Raw genomic sequence first — 19,161 nt, forward strand, 5'->3', positions numbered from 1 at the left:
CCATTGCTTTCATGGCTATGCCTCTGTTGTAGAGCTACATGATTATGGCAACACTTATCATAACTATAATCCATATTTAGATCAGTTATTTAAAACATGTTTATTTATTGTGTAGAATTATTTATTTACTATTGTGTAGTAATATAATACAATATGTCTCAAAACATTAGCATGCCATACAGTTGAATTATTGACTTACATTGTAAGTCAATGAGGAGCATATTTTGAATTAACAATTTCTAATCAATGGAGCAATTATTTTTGATTTCTTGTCCCCCTTTGGAGTTACATCATGGCAAGGTAACTACACAACCCAAACCTCTACCAAAGTGGTCTTGCCCTTTAAGCTCTTTTGTCTGTATCCCCGTTTGAAGGCAAATTAAGTGGGACTTAACATACTATATTACGGGCATGCACTAATGTAGGCTATACTTGGTTGAACGTTACACCTGTTACAGTACTTTATAGGGAAAGGAATTACAGTCTTTAGTGTTGGTTATTCTCATTTCAGAAACATTCAGCTTCAAGCACTGTCATATTTTACTTTAATTATTTAAAAATACATTTTAAATATCTTAAATGACATAAACTTGTTTCAGAAAAACATGCTGCTCCCATTCAAGTCTTCACTGTGCCTAGATTGATCCCGCTTATTAATCTTACAGTAAGTAAGTAGTACAGTCAGTACTATTATAAATATTGTGTTCTTTGGGGGAGAGATTGTATGCTTTAAGCTAATTCAGGTCAGATCCCAGTCCTCAATGGACATCAGACATCAAGAAGACCGTTACATTCAGTCAACATGTTCAAATCTTCAAACAGGTAATCTAGTGAAGGCACTTTGTCTTAACACATGATTACGAGCCAGGTGTAACTTAAGAATACATCTTCATTATGGATTGATTTATACACAAATAAGGTACTATTCTAATTCTATTGTCCCTAAACCAAAACTCTTCACTTCATCTTCCATCTGAGGGTCAGGGGAAGGGGCTGGCCTTAGGCCACTTTTGTGAGCTGTAGATCTCCAAAGATTCTTAGAGCAGTCAGAGATGAAAGCGGGAAGACGCGATGTGTGAAACCGCATAGGGGCTGACCGTCCACTAAGATACGAAACTGCTGGTGCTCACAAACAATCTCCATCTGAGAAGAGACAGGAGAGAGTTAAGGGAGGAGGGAGAGAGAAAGAAAGAGAGACATTGATGGTGAGATGGGGGCATGAGTAGGGTTGTCTTTTCCTGGTTTTAATCACTTAAGCCTCAACATTTTTCAATATTGAGTATTTATTTTGTCCACATCACCCAGCCCTAGGTATGAGAGAATGAAGGAATGTGAGTGAGTGTGGGATATTTTAAAATATACATCACCATAATCATTTCATTTACAGTTTGTGCATTTAGATTTGTTGATATTTAGCTTACAGTCATTTTCCAGAGCTATTGCCAATGACTGCAATGTTAAGCTTAATTCCTTGATCGCAGATATACAGTATTGCAGGCAATCTATTTGGACCATGTGGACCATTGGACCATGTGCACACATACCTTAAAGGATTCTCCAGCAGCAAAAGGGAAGTAGGAGAGAGTGTTTTCAGAGGGACCCCATTTTCCTGCCAGGCGAGCGTTGCGCTGGATGGCCTTGTCTGTGAAGATGACCTTCATTTGGAGACCAACATCTGCCTCTGTCTCCTCCTCTTGTGGGACACTTGATACAGACACCTCAATGCTGGACAAATACAAATAAAGTGGTCAAAGATTAACAAAAAGGTACAGGATGCAGAATTCAACAAAAAAATGAATCTTGAGCATATTGACAGTGCACAGACAGACAGACAGACAGACAGACAGACAGACAGACAGACAGACAGACAGACAGACAGACAGACAGACAGACAGACAGACAGACAGACAGACAGACAGACAGACAGACAGACAGACAGACACACACACACACACACACACACACACACACACACACACACACACACACACACACACACACACACACACACACACACACACACACACACACACACACACACACACACACACACACACACATCTGGAGATTTCTCAATGTAGCCACATACACGACACACCTGGGAACTGGCCAGTACAATCACAATGTTGAATACCTCTAATAGGTTATGCAAGTTCAACTCAGACTAAAAGCTACGACACAGCAGCTCAGGCAGTAACAGTGACATCTCCTGGAAATGCAAATAGTGAACATTTCAATGCAAAATCTTGTACAAGAAGTCTACTGAAAGCCTGGAGCTGAATAGTAAAAGAAATTAGATTAAGGGATTAATGATGGTAAACGGAATTATTAGCATTTTACATAACGGTGGAATATATAATGCTTTTATTGTTGCTTCCCTTTTTTCTATGCACAATTGTGCCAACTTAAGAAAAGTATTACATCCATGGCACTTAAACCACAAAACGTCTTCCATTTTCCAATGCTATATTGCATTTATTGACATTGCATGAGTCTAATTATTAGTAGCTCTGCACTCGATTTGAACCCAGCCCGCTCTGACAGCCAAGATGATGTGTTTAGAAAATGAACAGCACATGACATGTTTCAGCAGCTGATTCCTTTGGAAGAAAAATGGTGATGGCCAGCATCATGCTTTGATTGAAAGACATATATATCTCTGCCACAACAATCAGACATATCAGAGTAAATTAAAGAGGTGGTGCCATGGTTTTGCACTTTTTCTGTTTTTCATGTGTCAATGAGGTTGATAGAACTTCATTAAGCCCCCTTGTGGTGTTTTTATGGTGTTTTATGTCTTCTCTGACTATTTTGAGTTTCTTCCTGGAGGCTGAAACCTGAGGGTCAAACGTGCCAATAGAAAAACAGTGCTTTAATGACACAGTAAAAATATACCCTCCCCCTCATTATCATAACACAACAGGTGTGTGGGCATGAGGAGGAGGAGGGACTAGGACAGGTGGGTGGTGCTAAGGTGGTGGAGGAGGTGCTAAGGTGAGAACCATGGGTATACTTAATGAACTGGAGGCGTGTCCACATAAAAACATAATTTTAACACTTTCTGTACACTTTTTTGAAAAAAATCTTCCTCCTAGTATAACCATAATACCTGATGATTATGTTTTAGGGGGGGGGGGTCACTGAAAATCAAGGCACCCCGTCTTTAAATTACTCAAACATCAGAATAGAACTAAAGATGACTTCAGGCTAAATGGATAAGTAGGCCTACATACCCTTGATTGATCTGTCTGGCTGTCAGTGGAAGGGTAATTATTCACAATGATCTCTGGTCTCTTTTGTAGCCCTACTTTTAGCTTTTTAATGGATCCCATGTTAGTAAAGTCTGATAAAAGTATCAAACTCCCAAAATGCACCAGAATACTGGAAATTACATCTATTCTGTTAAAAAATAATCTGTGGAGGGGGTCTCATACTACCGTTCGCCTGGGGCCTCCAGATCCTTAAGTCCGCCCCTGCTACCACCCAACTTAACCCAACTATATAATAATAGGCTATGTGTGTGTTGTAGAGGACATTATTATGGTCTACAGTTGTTAAACAAATGCACAAATAGACATGATGTTATCTCCCATGCAGGGAAATTCCATTGTGATTATTGTGATTTCATGGGATTTGCAAGTCTCCCACGCTCATTGACAGGCTAATTAAGCAATGCTCTTGCAAAGGTATTTTCCCAAACATGCACCAGGGACCAGCTGCAGGGTGGTGAAAGCAATGGTGCAGACAAGACAAAGGTCTGCTTTTCACCATATTTTAGTCGCTTAAAGAAGAAACAGTATAGTAGTAAGTAAGCATCTAACCTCTTTGGTTTTTGGTTAACAATTCCCATTACAACCAATTTCATTGAAGGCCGCAGCCCACCTTTTATTTCTCCGATATACTCCTCCTGTAAAACAATAGAAAGAAATGTTTTTATTGGTCAAACCCGCAACATCAGCATTCACCTAGACCTAGGATGGAATAGGCTATGTAGCACAAAGCACGTGGCAGTTTCGAGCCACGGTTTTTAATATTGCGGGAACTATACTATTAGCCTATTACCTAGCGCCATGAGGCCTGGTTATCTGTTACATCTGCATTACAGGCTACAACTATTCCCGCTGCTAACGTATCGATAAGCCTGCCTGCGTCTTTAAAACGTCCACAGGTGAATGAACGGTCATTGAACAAAATGTGTTTTATTGTTTCCTAAACCGCGATCAAACTGTAATTAAACAATTTAGCTATGAATTTATTTCCTATATAGCTTAACATGCAAAAGAAAAGAAAAAAAAATGCATCATGGCAGATACATCGTTTTACATACATTTTGTTTCTTATCGTTTTCTTCCATTCCAGTCAGCGCAGGGAGGATATTCTATATATCTCCAGTGGTGATGCCAGTGAGAGTTTATTAATTCTCTGCCTCCAGCTGGCAAACCCCGCCTGTCCGTTGTCATAGAGACAGGCTCCCAAATGTGGCACAAAGGATGCCAGGGTGTGAGAGAGAGAGAGAGAGAGAGAGAGAGAGAGAGAGAGAGAGAGAGAGAGAGAGAGAGAGAGAGAGAGAGAGAGAGAGATGATGGGGGTATGGGTATGGGGCACAAAGGGAAAAGACGTGATGTATATATATGTAGCCTATATATATAATATGTATTCATATATTTGTATTCATATATTTTTGATTTAATTGTCAAAAAATAATGTCTGTCAATAAGAGTCTCATACAGATACCTCTCCTCCACGCACTCATTGTGTCAGTTCTTGACAATATAGATATGAAGATGTAAGTTGGTTGCTTGTTCACATCCAATGCTATGTACTAGTTCTAGTATGTGTTGTTTGATGACAGGTTTGATGTTTACCTGGTATCTAGTTATTTTGAAGCCTAGAACTAGAACTTCATTATTTTCTTTGTACCCCATTGACCATTTATCCTGTTGTTTGTTGACCTTTTCTTTCTTTTATTAAACAATCCCCATTAGAAACACATGAATGATCCTCTAGTCTTCCTGACCTGGGGTCCAGAACAAAGAAAATACAATACTGACATGCAAAAAATAACAAAAAACAAATTCAAGTATTAAAAAATATATATTTTTGACTGGGTTCATCATGCCACCTAGCTACTCTGAGATGTTGCACTTTGTAAAGTCACTCTGGATAAGTTATCTGCTAAATAAATGCCTAAATTGTAAGAGACTGTGACATGGCAGTGTGTGACGTGAGCAGCCTAATTATTGGCTCTCATACTTTCATCATGGAAATAGACTAACAACTACCACATCACTTAGACATTTTCTTTAATTAAGAAATTATAAGAATTGTCCCACATTGTTTTACATGTCAGTATCATTATTGAGTCCAACCTGTCTTAAAAATTAAAAAGAATTAAGCAAATGCCCTCATCTTTCTTACTGCATTACCAGTCAATGTACACCCTGTACACAAAAACTCTACTCTAACTACTGTGTGGTTTCATTTAGCAGAACAAGGCTTTGACCTTTTTCTGTTAAAGCAATCAAAAAATACAACTGCCTGTTAACATACAGAGAATCACTTTACCATTTTCAAGACAAACTTAACACATAGCTTAAAACCACACAATAATGCACTAATACTTTTGTCAGGACAACTTGCCTCATAGTTTTTGGTTTAAAATCAGCGCAGTTATTATGTTCTATTGGTATTGTTCTTTAATATTGCATTTTCTAGATGTGGTTGTAGGGCTCTGATTGTACAGGGACTGCAGACCAAAAAAAGTGCATTTTCTTAATTGTGCATGTTCCCTAATCCCTGCTAAATAAACAAGACATTGAATTAAATGTGATGAAAGTTGTGTTTTATAATCCTGCAAAAAAAAAGCAGTCTGGAACGCCCCCTCTTCTCAACCTTTGCACCAACCAGCACAGGGGAATCAGCTGCTCTTGTCACATGACCCTCTTTAGCATGCGTCTAGCTCCCATCGGGTATTTTGTTGCCTTTAGCAATATATCTTGTATTTGTTTTGGCCCTAGAAATGAAAAGTAATACTACCAGTGGTGTAAAGTAACTGAGGACAGTTACTTACTATACTTACTATTTGAAAACTTTAGCTACTGGTAACTTGTGCGACATTCTGCATAATGAGTACTTCCTACTTTTGGTACTTTAAGTGCATTTTGATGCCAATACTTTTGTACTTTTACTCAAGTACATTTTTGATTCTGGACTTTTACTTGTAACAGAGTACTTCTACGTTGCAGTATTGATACTTTTACTGAAGAAGAAAATGTGAATACCTTTCCCACCACTGAATACTACTACTACTACTAATAATAATAAAATCATTTAAAAAATACTCCAAAGACAAAAATAATGTTATTTTAGAAGATGTTAAGCAATAAAACTGTTACGTTTTATTATAGGAAAGTGTCTCTTAAATAACGTCAAAGGCAAAAAGTTACCAGAGGCCCCCTGCAGCCGCCTAGCATAACAGATCAAGAGGGAGCACCCGAGGAGAAGAAGGTGCAAATAGAATCAGAATTAAACAACTACCCATGGAAATGAGTAAGTAACTTTGCTGAATATGGCTTGATTCTCATGTACGTCGAGCTTCCACACTATGTGGCGTGTTTATCTCTATTCTTCTAGCCTGGCTAACAATAGCAAAGTACTGACAGCAATGCTAGCTGTCAGATCTGTATGTGCTGTACTGCAATGGTTCTAAAACTTTTACATTTTAAGGTCTCCCCTTAACTCTTGACAGTGTACACATGGAACCAAATGGACCATTTGGTTCCATGTGTACACTGTCAGAGTTACAGACTTGTAAGGGTCAATTTAGACCCCCCCCCCAAAGGAACCCAGAGAGTCCCTGGAATCCACTTTGAGAACCACTGCTGTATGCACATAAGGAAAGAAATATGAGAGATTGATCTCATTAGAGCCAAGGATACATTGGTTTAGCTTCACTGACTATAGCCTAATAAAAGTAACGTTAATTTACGTTTTAAGTAAAGCTTAGGCTTGTCTGCGAAATGACAGAGTACAAATGCCAAATGAGTAATAGACTTGTAAGGGTCAATTTAGAACCCCTTAAAGGAACCTAGAGAGACCCTGGACCCCTCTTTGAGAACCACTGTGCTAAAGTATTCGGGGTTTTATGCCGATACATGACTTGTATAATATCATATTTGTTCTTCAACATTTTGTCCTAACTTTTTCTCTCGAAACGAGAATGGCAAACTACCCTGCACCTGTGCGAAATGTCATTGTGTACCAACTGGACCGAGGAAGCACAATAAAATCCTGTGTTATCCAATTGTAACTCTCAGAGTTAAACACTGAGGAGTCTGTGAGGACATTATAGGTTATTCTTTCTTTAGCCGCAAGCAACCTAAATGCTATAAATGCCATCTGCATCCAAGTTGCAATACCCTCCATTGACAGCCCATTCATGAAACGGAAAAGTCCTATCTGATGGTATTAAACGATGATAAACTCAACAATATTGTATCTGTGCTGTTAGCTTGGATTATCCTCTTTGTCTCTGTCAAGTCTTTGTTTCATAAAAATCACATGACCGTGTTATGGGCATCTTTCTGTCAACGAACTCTGTGCAGCAATTATTTTTCCATGTGTTTGACTTTGGAAGCGGCTATTCTTTCTTTACAGCTGAGGGAAGTTCAAGAGCACTCTTTCACTACCCAGTAGTAAAGGGGATTCTGCTGCTGTGACCGGTGAACACAGGAGTGTCACGACAGTGTGGCCATGCATCCTGTAGGCTGTGAGGCTGAGGCGTCCCTACAGGAGCTGTTTGGGTACTTCACACGCTGCTTGCAACATGGAGAGTGGGAGCTGGCCAGTGCCTGTGTGCCACAGCTTGCCAGCTCAACCGGAGGGCTCTCTGCAAAGCTACGGGACATTGTCAAAGCCATTGTCTCCCATCCCTACATTCTTAAGTGAGTAACTGCCTGATAGTAAGACGACGAGGATGTTTGCTACTTTAAAAAAATATGTATTCAATTGAGTTGTGAAACATTCCCGATGTCATGGTTTTGTGTTTTCATGGACATGGTGTATGTAGGGATTTAAAATGTGTTTTCAAACCATTATGTTTTTGTCTAGCCCACTTATAAGTCAAGGAAGATGATAGACATAATTGTAACATTGCAATTACTGTGGTAAATTCAGTGACTATATCTGTGATTGATGATTTGATAGATGGGAGTCTGTGGGCAGTCCGCACAAGCTGGCCTGGTTTTGGCTTCAAGTCCTGGAGAAATTGACAAATGAACAGGTACATTTATGAAATTATAAATTGTATATTTGTGTCCTGGCCATGTTCCTTCCTTTTGAATCTGAGCATTGTTCCCCACATGAACATAAAACCCAGCAACAATTACATGAATGAATGAACACATGATTAAATAAATCTTTGTTTTTATGGCACCTTTCATTTGTATAATACAGGTTATAATGCTAGTAGTACAAGTAACTTGGCCAAATGCACATAGAAGTCTCCAGGACACTAAAGATGTCATTATTTTCACCAGCACATTATCTTAACGAAGAGGAAAAGTCAATGTTGCACAATAACCCATTACTGAAACAGATTATTAATGGGGTGGCCCTACCCTCTATTTCCTTGGTAGGGAGACCTTGATATCTACTCGTCCCCATGTGGAGTGATAAAAGTACAGACTACTGCCTATTGTACGTGTACATTGTGTAGCGCTGTGCCTTAATGCTCTGCACCACAAACTACTAATACAAATGAAGTTACTGAACTAACTACATTACTGTTGATCACTGGACCACTGTCCCCACTGGTATCACCTGCTCATTCACATGTACTCGGTGAAGAACTGTATTCTGATGGTATCCTGTAGGTTTCTCCAGTGGTCCAGAGAGAGCTGGAGTTCATGCTGCTCCTGGAAGAGCTGGGGGAGGAGAAAGTTCCAGAGGCTGTTCTCAAGGTTAGCTTAATGTTCTGGTCTGTTATCACATCACCTGTAGATGTTACAATAAACACATTCATACCTTGCGTCCAGATTTTGTGCATTTGATTATAGGGGAAAATTCTTAAAAAAAATCGTACTTAATGTATAGTCCATTGTACCCTGGTTTTGTGATGTGATGTGTTGAGCTTGTAGATTGGCTACTTTCATTGTCTGACAGCTTGTATGACAATGTAAAATGCAGACGTAAGTGGTAAATTCAACCACGCTAAACAAAATGTTCAGGCAATGGTTTTACAGTCTATATTAAAAAAGGGTTTATTGGTTTATAAAGTTAAGTTCTTATGTAATAATTATGACTATGTAACCTTAGAACTGTTCTGTTTTATTCCATTCTATGACTGGTCCGAGCATAATAAAAGCAAACATTCTCTTCCACCAGGAGCTGCACCAGGCCTTCTTAGACATCCAGTGCGAGCAAAAAGGAGCGTCCAGGACAACAGATGCTTGCGTTGAGTCTTGCCTCCAGAACTTACTGGAGAGGAAGAAGCCCAGACTAGCTCATGCACTGGCACAGTTCTTACAGGTAGTGAACGATTTCTTCACAGATTGGTTCTTTAACATACCGTATTCTACAGATCTACTACCTATAATATATGTTGTACTTCATGCAGGCTGTGTACTGTTCATGTTGGGGGCTGATGGTGAGCTAAAGTCAAGTAAAGCTTGAATGTGTATAGAACATTTCATACACAGGGAAACTAATTTGAAATGCATACTGAAATACATGTAAAATATGCTAAACTGTGCAAATGTAATACATATTTAAAATATATATGGAAGTGATTAGCGATAAATGCAAGATAATGCAATGTACTTAACAAAAAAACTCCTCCATTGGAACTGTGCAGTGGCCAATGGTAGAATTTTTTTGTTTTTAAGTTGTAACCTACTAAGAATTATTGCAAAAAAAGAACATGCCCTAACCCTTACTGAGCTTCCCTTCCCTGGAAAAAGATAATGTGAAAAGTCTTTGTTCATTCTGCCCTTGCTCTCACCTGCACTAGAGACTCACGTGTGCCTTTGTTGAGTCACTTGTCCTATGTGTACTGTTCTTAACTGTCTATTAGTATCTATTATTGTGTTTTTGTTTGGTTGTTTGTATATTATGTTCCATGTTCATGTATGTTTAACAATGGGCCACAATGGAAACAAGCCTCTGCTTTTTTGTGTTCAATCCATTTGGTTCTTTAAACTGGTGATACTTTGTTGTTTAATCGTTGCCAATAAAGTATTCTATTCTATTCTATTCTATTCAAGATGCTCCATTCAGCATTGTCTGCATTGCATTGTCTTGTTATTTTCTGCAGGGTCACTCGTTGGGAGGCAGCACAGGGGACCAGACTCTCCAGCACACATTCATCCAATACCTGCTGGAGAAAGTCGGAAAGCCAGAGAGGGACCCTGACAAGGTGGAGGAGTGGGTGGAGGAGATATGCACTGTGTTGTCTGTGATGCCATGGGGCTCTGAGAGAAGCGGGGGCCATTTTGAGACATTGTGTGAGGCGCTATGGGCGACCAGAGATGGCCCTCTGAAGGAGGAGAGGGTGCTGAGCTCCTTGCTGCGCCCTCAGTGCACCGCTCTGGTCTCTCAGTACTGCACCACCGCTCTGCGGCTTCAGAGAGACCATTTTCTGAAAAGCACACCTGAAACCCAAGGTATGATCAGCGTTTACAACATGTGTCTTTGTTTCCCCCTGTGACCTAACATGAAATTATTTTCTAATTGCATTTAACATTTAGGCTACAGATACTAATTCAGAGGGACAGCCATGAAGTCTTAAATTCCTAATGATCCGTCAATAATGTTGATGGATGATGCAACATGATGCTATATAGAGGTTCTCCAAGAAAGGTTGCTGGTTCGTTCAATCACTGGCACTAATGGGAGGGTGTATTCCAGCTGCATGCTTTCTGTAGGATTAGGATTACGGTATAGACACAGTGTTTACCATTATCACTGTTCAGGTGCCTTTGAGCAAAGTGCTGACCCCCAAACAGCTCCAGGGCCTTTGCACTGCAGGCAACCCTGCCTAATCAAATCTGTGTTATGGGCTATGTTATCTGTGGTGACTAAACCAGTGTTAATCAATATGATCAAGCTGAAAACAGGCTCTCTGTCATGCAGTTAAGTTCCTCTTCTTGTGTTGTATTTTGAGCTGATGTGGTCATTGAGCCTGCAGTTTCACAACAATGTTGCTTTATATTAGGTCTGTTCTTTACCTCAGAGGTGAAGGAAGTAACTTATCTGACAGTGTTGCTGCCAACGTAGTCAGCCTGTTTATTCACACTTCTGCTTCTGTGGGCTGCACTTACTTAGGCAATTTTCGCTGATCAGTAAATTTACATGTGACACCCCAGTGTTCTGTCACTTGAGAGTTTTTAGTTTTTACGAAGTGGCTCTGTAGGACATTTATGGGTCTGTCGGTTTGTCTGCCTATCGGTTTGTCTGGTCCAGCGCTATGCTAATCTCACAATGCATAAATGTCTTATGCATGCTGCCAGTAGGGCAAGGAAGTACCTAGTTGCCAGACCCAGGGGGTCGGGCCTACATGAGGCTTTGTCGGTCCCCTTTTGCTATCGATTTCGTCCATATATGGACGAAAACGTTTTGTCCCTCTTTTTGATTGGCCAAGCTTAGCGTGACGTAGTTTAGAAACCATTCAGATTTCCGGCCATTCAGATTTCAACCACTAGGGGTCTGGCAGTACCAGGTCCCCTGGTTCCCTTGTTTTACATATCTACATAAAATATAGTTGAAGTTGTCCATTTGTTTGGACAGTTATGCCCAAATATAGAGATATGATGCCCAAGCTCTCCCAAGGTGGTGGGTCACAGCCATTGAGCTATATTATAAGTGGAGGAGGCATGAAAAATCAGTGCCCAGTGCCCACTCATTTCAATGAAAATTGCTCACCCAGCACATACTCCCACAATAGACCAAAAGATGTCACACCTATAATTAGGCCCAGTCTTTTTGGTTTATGATTTTGATGCCTTGGTTGGACAAAATAGTGAATCATCTCCCAAAGGAAAAGTGTTATTTGTTTTGTATTGGTACTGACGTAGAGCATGTTTAGAGACCAGAACAATTAAACTGATTCCAGATTCTCAAAAATGTTTTACAACATTCTTTGTGTAGTTATAAGAGGAACCAGAGTGAGCTAATCCTATACTGGCCCACTGGAAGCATTAGGTTTGAGCATCAAAAAAATAATACCTATCAGTTCTGTGCCAATTCTGGATATAAATATTTTTAAAACATCAAAAGTTATTGATAAGATTTTTCAAAACTATAACATCTATCTATAAATGTGTTAAATCTCTGTGTACGTGTCTGTCCGTCCATCCCCTGCATATCTCGAGAACCGGATTCCTTACTTTTTTTTTGGAAAGCAGATGACATGTTAATAATTTACAATTTGATTTCATAAAGAACAAAACAGTTGTTGGAAAACAACACTACCCATCTCCAATTTAAGGATATACAAAATATTTTCGTTTTTTTACACAAAAAAGGATCTTCCAAATCCCATTTTGAGCTCGGTTGCATTATGTTGATGCTCCTCTACATGCCATAATCTCCTTCCTATTGTTTATGTATTCCCAATACATCCTTAGCGGTCCTTCCTGAAGCAGAGAACCTAGTGCTCAGCTTGTGTTGCCACAGTGATCGTCCTTCTGCTTGGAAGACCATCTATTTTGAGTGCCTTAGCAGTGGGAAGCACTTCCTTGAACAGGTCGTGGTAAGTATTTTTTTGTGGTTTCCAGCCGCTTCTACAAGTCTTATAAGTGGCTTTACAAATGGACTTTTTAAGTGGCAGCGCCACTTACAAAGACACATATAGCTCAATGAAAGAAACTCATCTAAAGCACCACTTACTTCACATTGGGTGTGATCTTTCCATATGAATTTGAGTTGAAGTTGATTTAAAATCATACATTTATAACTGGATTTATAATACTAGTGTGATGGAAATCCTTTCATTAACCCATTTAGGGCGGGAACCCCTATTTGTAACTACCTTTCAAGACGGGAACCCCTTTTGGGGTTGTTGTTGCTATGTACAGTATAGCAACAGACATCTTTTGTAATTTTTGAATAAATATACTTCCTGTCAACCAGCTTATGCAGTCCAATTTAGATTTTTTCACGTCAATATTGATCACATCATGTCACAACATAGAATAACCCAACAGATAAAGGGTATCATACTGGCTCAACAAGTTATTATGCACGTACTGTACACTACAGACCTATTTTGGATGTCACAGGTTTGAATCCAACTCATGACCTGTGTTGCATGTGCAAAAACGAACCCCAACCCCATCAAATCTCTTTTCCTGTGTATATCAAATATCTATTTAATGTCTTCTCATATGAACCTCACAGTCAATTTCTAGCAGAATTCCCCTTGAAGCAGGTTCTCTTCTCTCTCCAGGTGACTGCACTGGACTTGATAAAACGTGAGGAGTTTTCCAGGTTAAAAGACATGCTGAGGTTGGAGTTCCAGCCACTGTGTCGCCTTCTGCTGCTGCTGGGTTGGACTCAATGTCGCAGCCTCAGCTCAGCTCAGACCCTGCTAAACATCCTTCACCATGAGCAGGTCAGAGCATCCTATATAGAGATATTTTTTCTTATATTTTTTGCAGCTGTATTGGTATATTTTTGTTCTGTTCCGTTATACAATTGTCTGTTTCATTAGAATTTGTTCTGTTCCTCTTTCTATTTCCTTTCCTCTTTCTTTCACCTTTACTCATGATTTGATGGGAAATTAAACTCCTCTTAGTTTATTGTGACCAAAATGCAAACAGTCTCAAATTATTATTTACTTTCGCAAATGATTTGATTGTATTTTCTTAGTCTAAATAATACAGTATGTTTATGTACTGTGGAATGATCTCCTGTCCTACTGTAGATTTATAATTCATACTTTTTATGAGGTGGCACCAAGCCTTTGATAATCAAATTGAAAAACACTATTTTTCAAGTATAGGCTACATACAGTACAAGTAATAGGATATGGCATGAGGTGCTGTAACATAATACAGTTAACACTTGATGCAGGACTACCGACAAGGTACATGAACTGTACAAGACTCACATTAGCCCAGCATAACTTTCAGACTGGAGACTAAACCACAGTACATAGAAGAAGTCAATTCAGAGCTTAATGATATGATCCTCCTTGCCCTCTTCTCAGGCACCGGCTAATGACTCAGTTCTGTGGGAATTCGCCAATGTTTTGTCCTCTCAGCTTGGAATACTTGAGTGGTGTAAAAACAATAATCCGTAAGCTGTTCTCTTTTTTTTCTTTTTGAAGTTTGACGTCATTGGACTGGATGTGTGTGTGTACGGCTATGTGCAGCATAAATTCTGATTTATGTCTCCCATGTCTTGTTTCATTACATGTCTTCTTTCAGAGTGATTTCCATGGAGGCATTGCTGGCACAGCTTCACACTCTAGACAATCACTCTGCTCTGTACATTCTGCATTCCCTGACCCCTCTGGCTCGGTTTGAGGAGTCCAGGGTCCTAGATCTACTAAAACAACAACTGCCAAAACCACCAGGAACAGGTGAGGTTCTGCCACATCTGCCTTTTGGTCTGTGTCCAATGTGTTATCTGCCACGCTCTGTTCTGTTGCACGGACCAATTGTGATTGTGCGCGCGTAATTATTTACCAACGTCACCAAGACAAGTTCCTGTATGTTTATTCTAAATGGTGAAAAATTATTCTGATTATCATCCATTTATACCTGGCTGCAACCAAAGGGACCGTGGTGGGATGATAAAGTTGAACTATTTGATGTCTGGTATACAGTGGGAACCATTAATTCTGTCATGTTTTGTCATGTCTTTTTACTTATTTATATTATTCTTTTTCTTTAATGTACTGTTTCTTATTTTATTTTTTTATTGTTGGTTAAATGTATAACATTTTCTGCAATGTGATATAAATAAATTGCATGTCAATGAATATGAAGAGCAATAAAAAAGTAAAAAAAAAACAAACCTGCATGTAAAGTAACCTGGTTCTGTCTTTCCTTTCAGAGGACACAGAGTCCATCAGTATTCCCAGCCCAGCTGTACAGAGGAACGTTGTTCTGTTTCAAGGCTTCTGTGCCATGAAGTATGCCCTCTACGCCCTCTGCGTGAATGCACACCAACACTCCACCTGCACTGAATGTGAGGCTATGCAGCAGCACCACCAACCCTCTGAACCAGAAGGGGACCAAAGCCAGACCTCGTCAGCTGCTTCAGAACGTATGGATGTTCTCTTCCATGTTTCAAGATAGTTTCATGGTGCTTGGTGTCAGTTTAAAACAAAAGGTGGTCTACCTCCCCGGGCCACGGCCACTTCAGTAAAAATTTTGTCTGGGAAGGGGACCTTGTGGGTGCTATTGGCCTTGGCTCAGAGCTACCCCGGTCAACCCCTGGGCCACGGCCATTTCCGGTTGTTTATGCTTATCACTCTAATATAAAACTTAGTATTTTAAATCATGATGAAGTCTATCTCGCTTTATTTTAAAAATATGGAATTGACCCTTTTCCCAAAAGGGGAGGTGGTGGTGTGCATTCTACTGCATATTTATGGACAAGCTGTTTCCATGGAAAAGGTCTGAAATATATATATACTGAGTACATTTTCTAGTTTACCTTTTGGTTACTATAGTAAAAAAAAAAAATAATCTCGTAATGTTTTACATTTAGGTCTGTTTCAAGATGTTTTTCCAAATTGCAAGCTGGTTTAAGACCCTCGTTCTATACTAGTTTTCTATATTTGATTGTTTTTCCCAGGTTACCATCCACTGTTTCAGCACTTCCTGACAGAGTGCCAGCTCTACCTGGAGGCGGTTCCCGCCATGTTCCGCCTGGAACTCCTAGAGAACATCTTCTCCCTCCTCTTCCTGTCTGACTCCGACTTCATCCCTCAGCAGAACCAGAGGGAAGGAAACGTGAACACGGGCTGCACTGCGCATACAGAGGGTACATCGGAAACAAGGAAGATGGTGGAATCAGGAAGTAAACCCATACAGGATGGAATCAGGGACGACAGGAGGGAGCAGCAGCCACAACAGCGGCGGCAGCCTGGGACAATCTCAGCAGCAGCAGCAGCTGAACATGGCTACCTGGACCTGGGCCACCTCACTCAGGGCTGCAGGGGGTTTCTGGTGGATGTGGCTGCCATGAAAGGGTTTCTGAAGCTGCTGAAGGAAGGGCTGGAGGGAGTGTGTGTGGTGGGGCAGCAGGAGGGACAGGAGGAGGGACGAGCACTGGCGGGCGAGGCAGAGGTGGCGGAGAGTCTGGGATGTTCTGTAACAGCAGAGACGTTTGGGGCTCGTCTGCAGAGGCTGACCAAACGCACTGCCGAGGCTCAATGGAGGCTGCAGATCATCACCAGCAATAAGGATAGTGGTGGAAATGGTGAGAGACAATAATCTATAGTATAGATGTGTATTCACTGCACTCTTTTATTGATAGGTCAATTAAGGCTGGGCAAGGGATAGTGCACAGTGTTGCGGCCATTATTGAAAAAAAAAACTGAAGCAGGACTGACTCAAAGCCTTGTAGCGGCCCTAACCTCTAGTTTTCCAATAATGACCATCTCACTCTACATTATCCCACTTAGTACATGCCTACTTGTGAACGAAATCTATAATTTGCTGCTTAGTGCTTCCATAGAAATGTAAACGGAGGCAAAACATTGGTGTTTTATTGAGAAAAGCGGTCTGCTATCTGGAAATAACAGGCTTTAGATTGGCTTGAGTGATCAATCAGAATTCAGTATTCACTTTTGCACTTTTTAGTTACTATTTCTTTAATCTTTTCTAAAGTTAATTTGATTAGCTTGGGTAAAGTGTCTTTGAGTGTTCATAAAAGCACTATACAAGTATGTCTTACTATTATTTATAACGTTTGAATTTAGAGAAAACACAATCACCCAGCTTTTCTTACATGCTATTTCATATATATATGAAGGTGTGTATGAGGTGTGTCACATTTTAATTGCCTTGAGTGTGGTGTGCACTGCAGTGACTTTCTTTTTAAGATTCATGTTCTATTTAGCTGTGGCTAGTTCTTAAGCAATCAACAAGCATGTTCCCTCTCACCCAGTAGCGTTGTTCAACAGTTTCTCAGTCTTGCTGATAATAACTCAAATTTTTCAAAAATCCCCAGGTCCAGAGAGGCCTCTTCAGACCTCGTCCGTTAGCCAACCTTCTCCTCCTCTGGGGCAGAGCGGCAGTCACTCCAGCCTGAGGAGAAGGAAGAGAGCTGGGAGGCATGCTCCACAGAAACAAGGCTCCACAGAGAGACACAACGGAGAAGTTAGCACCAGTACCTCAGGTGACGCAGAAATGTCTCTACATCAAACAAATTGGGCAAACATTCAATGACACAAAAGGTTCTGTAGTTGTTTTTATTTCAAAATGAGCCTCAATGACCAGTACAGCTCAGTGATTTCAGCAGAGCAGAACATGAATGCAGATCTTCTAGGCTCTCAGTAACTTAAATGCAGTCCTTGTTAAAGCGAGTAAGCGACTGAAAGAATGTAATTAGTTAGTGACCTAGATCTACTTTCAAGGACTAATACGCACGCACGCATGCGCACGCACGCACGCACACACGCATGCACGTTGAATGTACATGCATTTTGTTTCTGTAAAATGAAATTCAGTAGAAAATCTTTTCAGAATGTGCCAGAAAGAGTGATTGAATTAAAGACGAGACATTTTCTACCACTGTAAGAGACTTGCTCTTCCTCTTTGTCTAGCTGGCATTGTTCCCCTACAAAGATGATCTATTTCACTCAAATTATTTTACCTTTGCTCATTTCCTTTTATTGTCCTGAATACAAGGGCATTGGCCTATATTGTTTTTATGAAGTCAGTAAGTTTCATTTTTAGACAAGATCGTAAAATAAATCCAAGAAAAACAATTGAATCCATTTCATATAACGAATCACCTCATCTTCAAACAGATGTATTTAATATATTTTATTTCTTAAAGGAGAAGGACTAGTCCACTCTCTTTAATATTTCTGAGATTGATTATGGGAAAGCCAAAGGGGAGGCAGCTAAGATGGGACACAATAGGAAACAATTTGTGGGAATTGATCCTTTGGCAGATGAGGTTGAATATGGGTCCAGAGAGGTGGGTCTTAATGCATCCATTTAACGTTTCAATATGGCTGTCTGTAGATCGACAGTTATTGTTTAATATTTTACAAAGTTGAATGCAGCTAGTTATTTGAATGTTTTTAAGGCATTTTAGACAATGCAGTCAGTGGGTAGAAACAGGGAAAAGGGTGGAGAGGTTGAGGAGGAGACATGTTTCAAATCCATGATATTGTGACAAAGTCTGTAGTTGGCTGACCACTAAGACTCTTCCCAGTATTTTCAAATTGCACAAGTCACCTAACAGTATTCTTAATTTACCGGGATCCCCCAGGGGTCTATACATGGCCCCCTCCTTTTTTCCACTTTACACCAAATCTCAGCTGAAAATAGCCAATCACTCATAACGTTGTGAGCTTATAGATTTATTTATTTTGGTGGTTTGACTGATATGACCCTATGGTTCCTGTGGTTAAGTCACTTGTGGATAAATGTTTGTCTGTTGATCCCCAGATGGTAGTGGAGTTGCTGGAGCTGGGCTGGGTGTGGAAAGGGAGACTTTTCCATGTGGCGGTCCTCACAGTTGGCTTGTCCCGGCCATGCTGTCCCCTCCAGAGTCACTGCTCATGTCCTGCATCCGACGGGGAAACTTCATGGAGGCACATCAGGTTAGGAGTGTGTGTGTGTGTGTGTGTGTGTGTGTGTGTGTAACCTTGCGTAGCATGTGGAAAGACACATTTCTATTGGTACCAGGCATGCAATGCTCATTTGGTATGTTCTTGCACTCTATTTCAATGACGTGACGCGCACGTCGCTTAACACCTACACTGAAAGTCACACAATGGACAATTGATATGCATCTAGGCTTATTCCTATGTTAATTCGCTAGGTGTGAGTCGGGAGCCTTTGAAAACTTTGTTGAGGTGCGAATTTAAAGTAGTTTTAAATCTATGCGTGTGCTCCTGGTCAAATAGGTTCCGGCACGGCGTGCAAGGCCGTCTAGTGAGCATTGCACCCCTGATTGGTACTGTAGAATTTA

General features: G+C 40.3%; 2 protein-coding genes across 4 annotated transcripts in view; one reads left to right on the top strand and one right to left on the bottom strand.

The window, feature by feature from the left end:
* Window positions 1-589: 589 nt before the first annotated feature.
* Window positions 590-4,932, bottom strand: LOC308074769 (galectin-related protein B; the record flags this gene model as incomplete). Its single annotated transcript, XM_080414278.1, has 4 exons — window positions 590-1,143; window positions 1,545-1,725; window positions 3,822-3,907; window positions 4,921-4,932. 4 exons carry the CDS (start codon window positions 4,930-4,932, stop codon window positions 1,000-1,002), a joined length of 423 nt encoding a protein of 140 aa, XP_080270404.1. The 3' UTR covers window positions 590-999.
* Window positions 4,933-6,450: 1,518 nt separating this feature from the next.
* zfyve26 (zinc finger, FYVE domain containing 26) overlaps window positions 6,451-19,161 on the top strand; it is a 39,875-nt gene continuing 27,164 nt past the window's right edge. For all 3 annotated transcript variants that reach the window (XM_080413757.1, XM_080413759.1, XM_080413758.1), the window contains exons 1-14: window positions 6,451-6,549; window positions 7,657-7,943; window positions 8,206-8,281; window positions 8,874-8,960; window positions 9,385-9,528; window positions 10,313-10,661; window positions 12,624-12,748; window positions 13,445-13,609; window positions 14,207-14,295; window positions 14,427-14,581; window positions 15,058-15,270; window positions 15,805-16,431; window positions 17,185-17,352; window positions 18,636-18,790. In XM_080413757.1, the coding sequence (XP_080269883.1) occupies window positions 7,753-7,943; window positions 8,206-8,281; window positions 8,874-8,960; window positions 9,385-9,528; window positions 10,313-10,661; window positions 12,624-12,748; window positions 13,445-13,609; window positions 14,207-14,295; window positions 14,427-14,581; window positions 15,058-15,270; window positions 15,805-16,431; window positions 17,185-17,352; window positions 18,636-18,790 (2,544 nt within the window). In that variant the 5' untranslated portion in view covers window positions 6,451-6,549; window positions 7,657-7,752. The remainder of the gene's footprint in view (window positions 6,550-7,656; window positions 7,944-8,205; window positions 8,282-8,873; window positions 8,961-9,384; window positions 9,529-10,312; window positions 10,662-12,623; window positions 12,749-13,444; window positions 13,610-14,206; window positions 14,296-14,426; window positions 14,582-15,057; window positions 15,271-15,804; window positions 16,432-17,184; window positions 17,353-18,635; window positions 18,791-19,161) is intronic.

Source organism: Gymnoscopelus braueri (genome assembly GCF_963280865.1).
Source record: "Gymnoscopelus braueri genome assembly, chromosome: 19".
NCBI lineage: Eukaryota > Metazoa > Chordata > Actinopteri > Myctophiformes > Myctophidae > Gymnoscopelus > Gymnoscopelus braueri.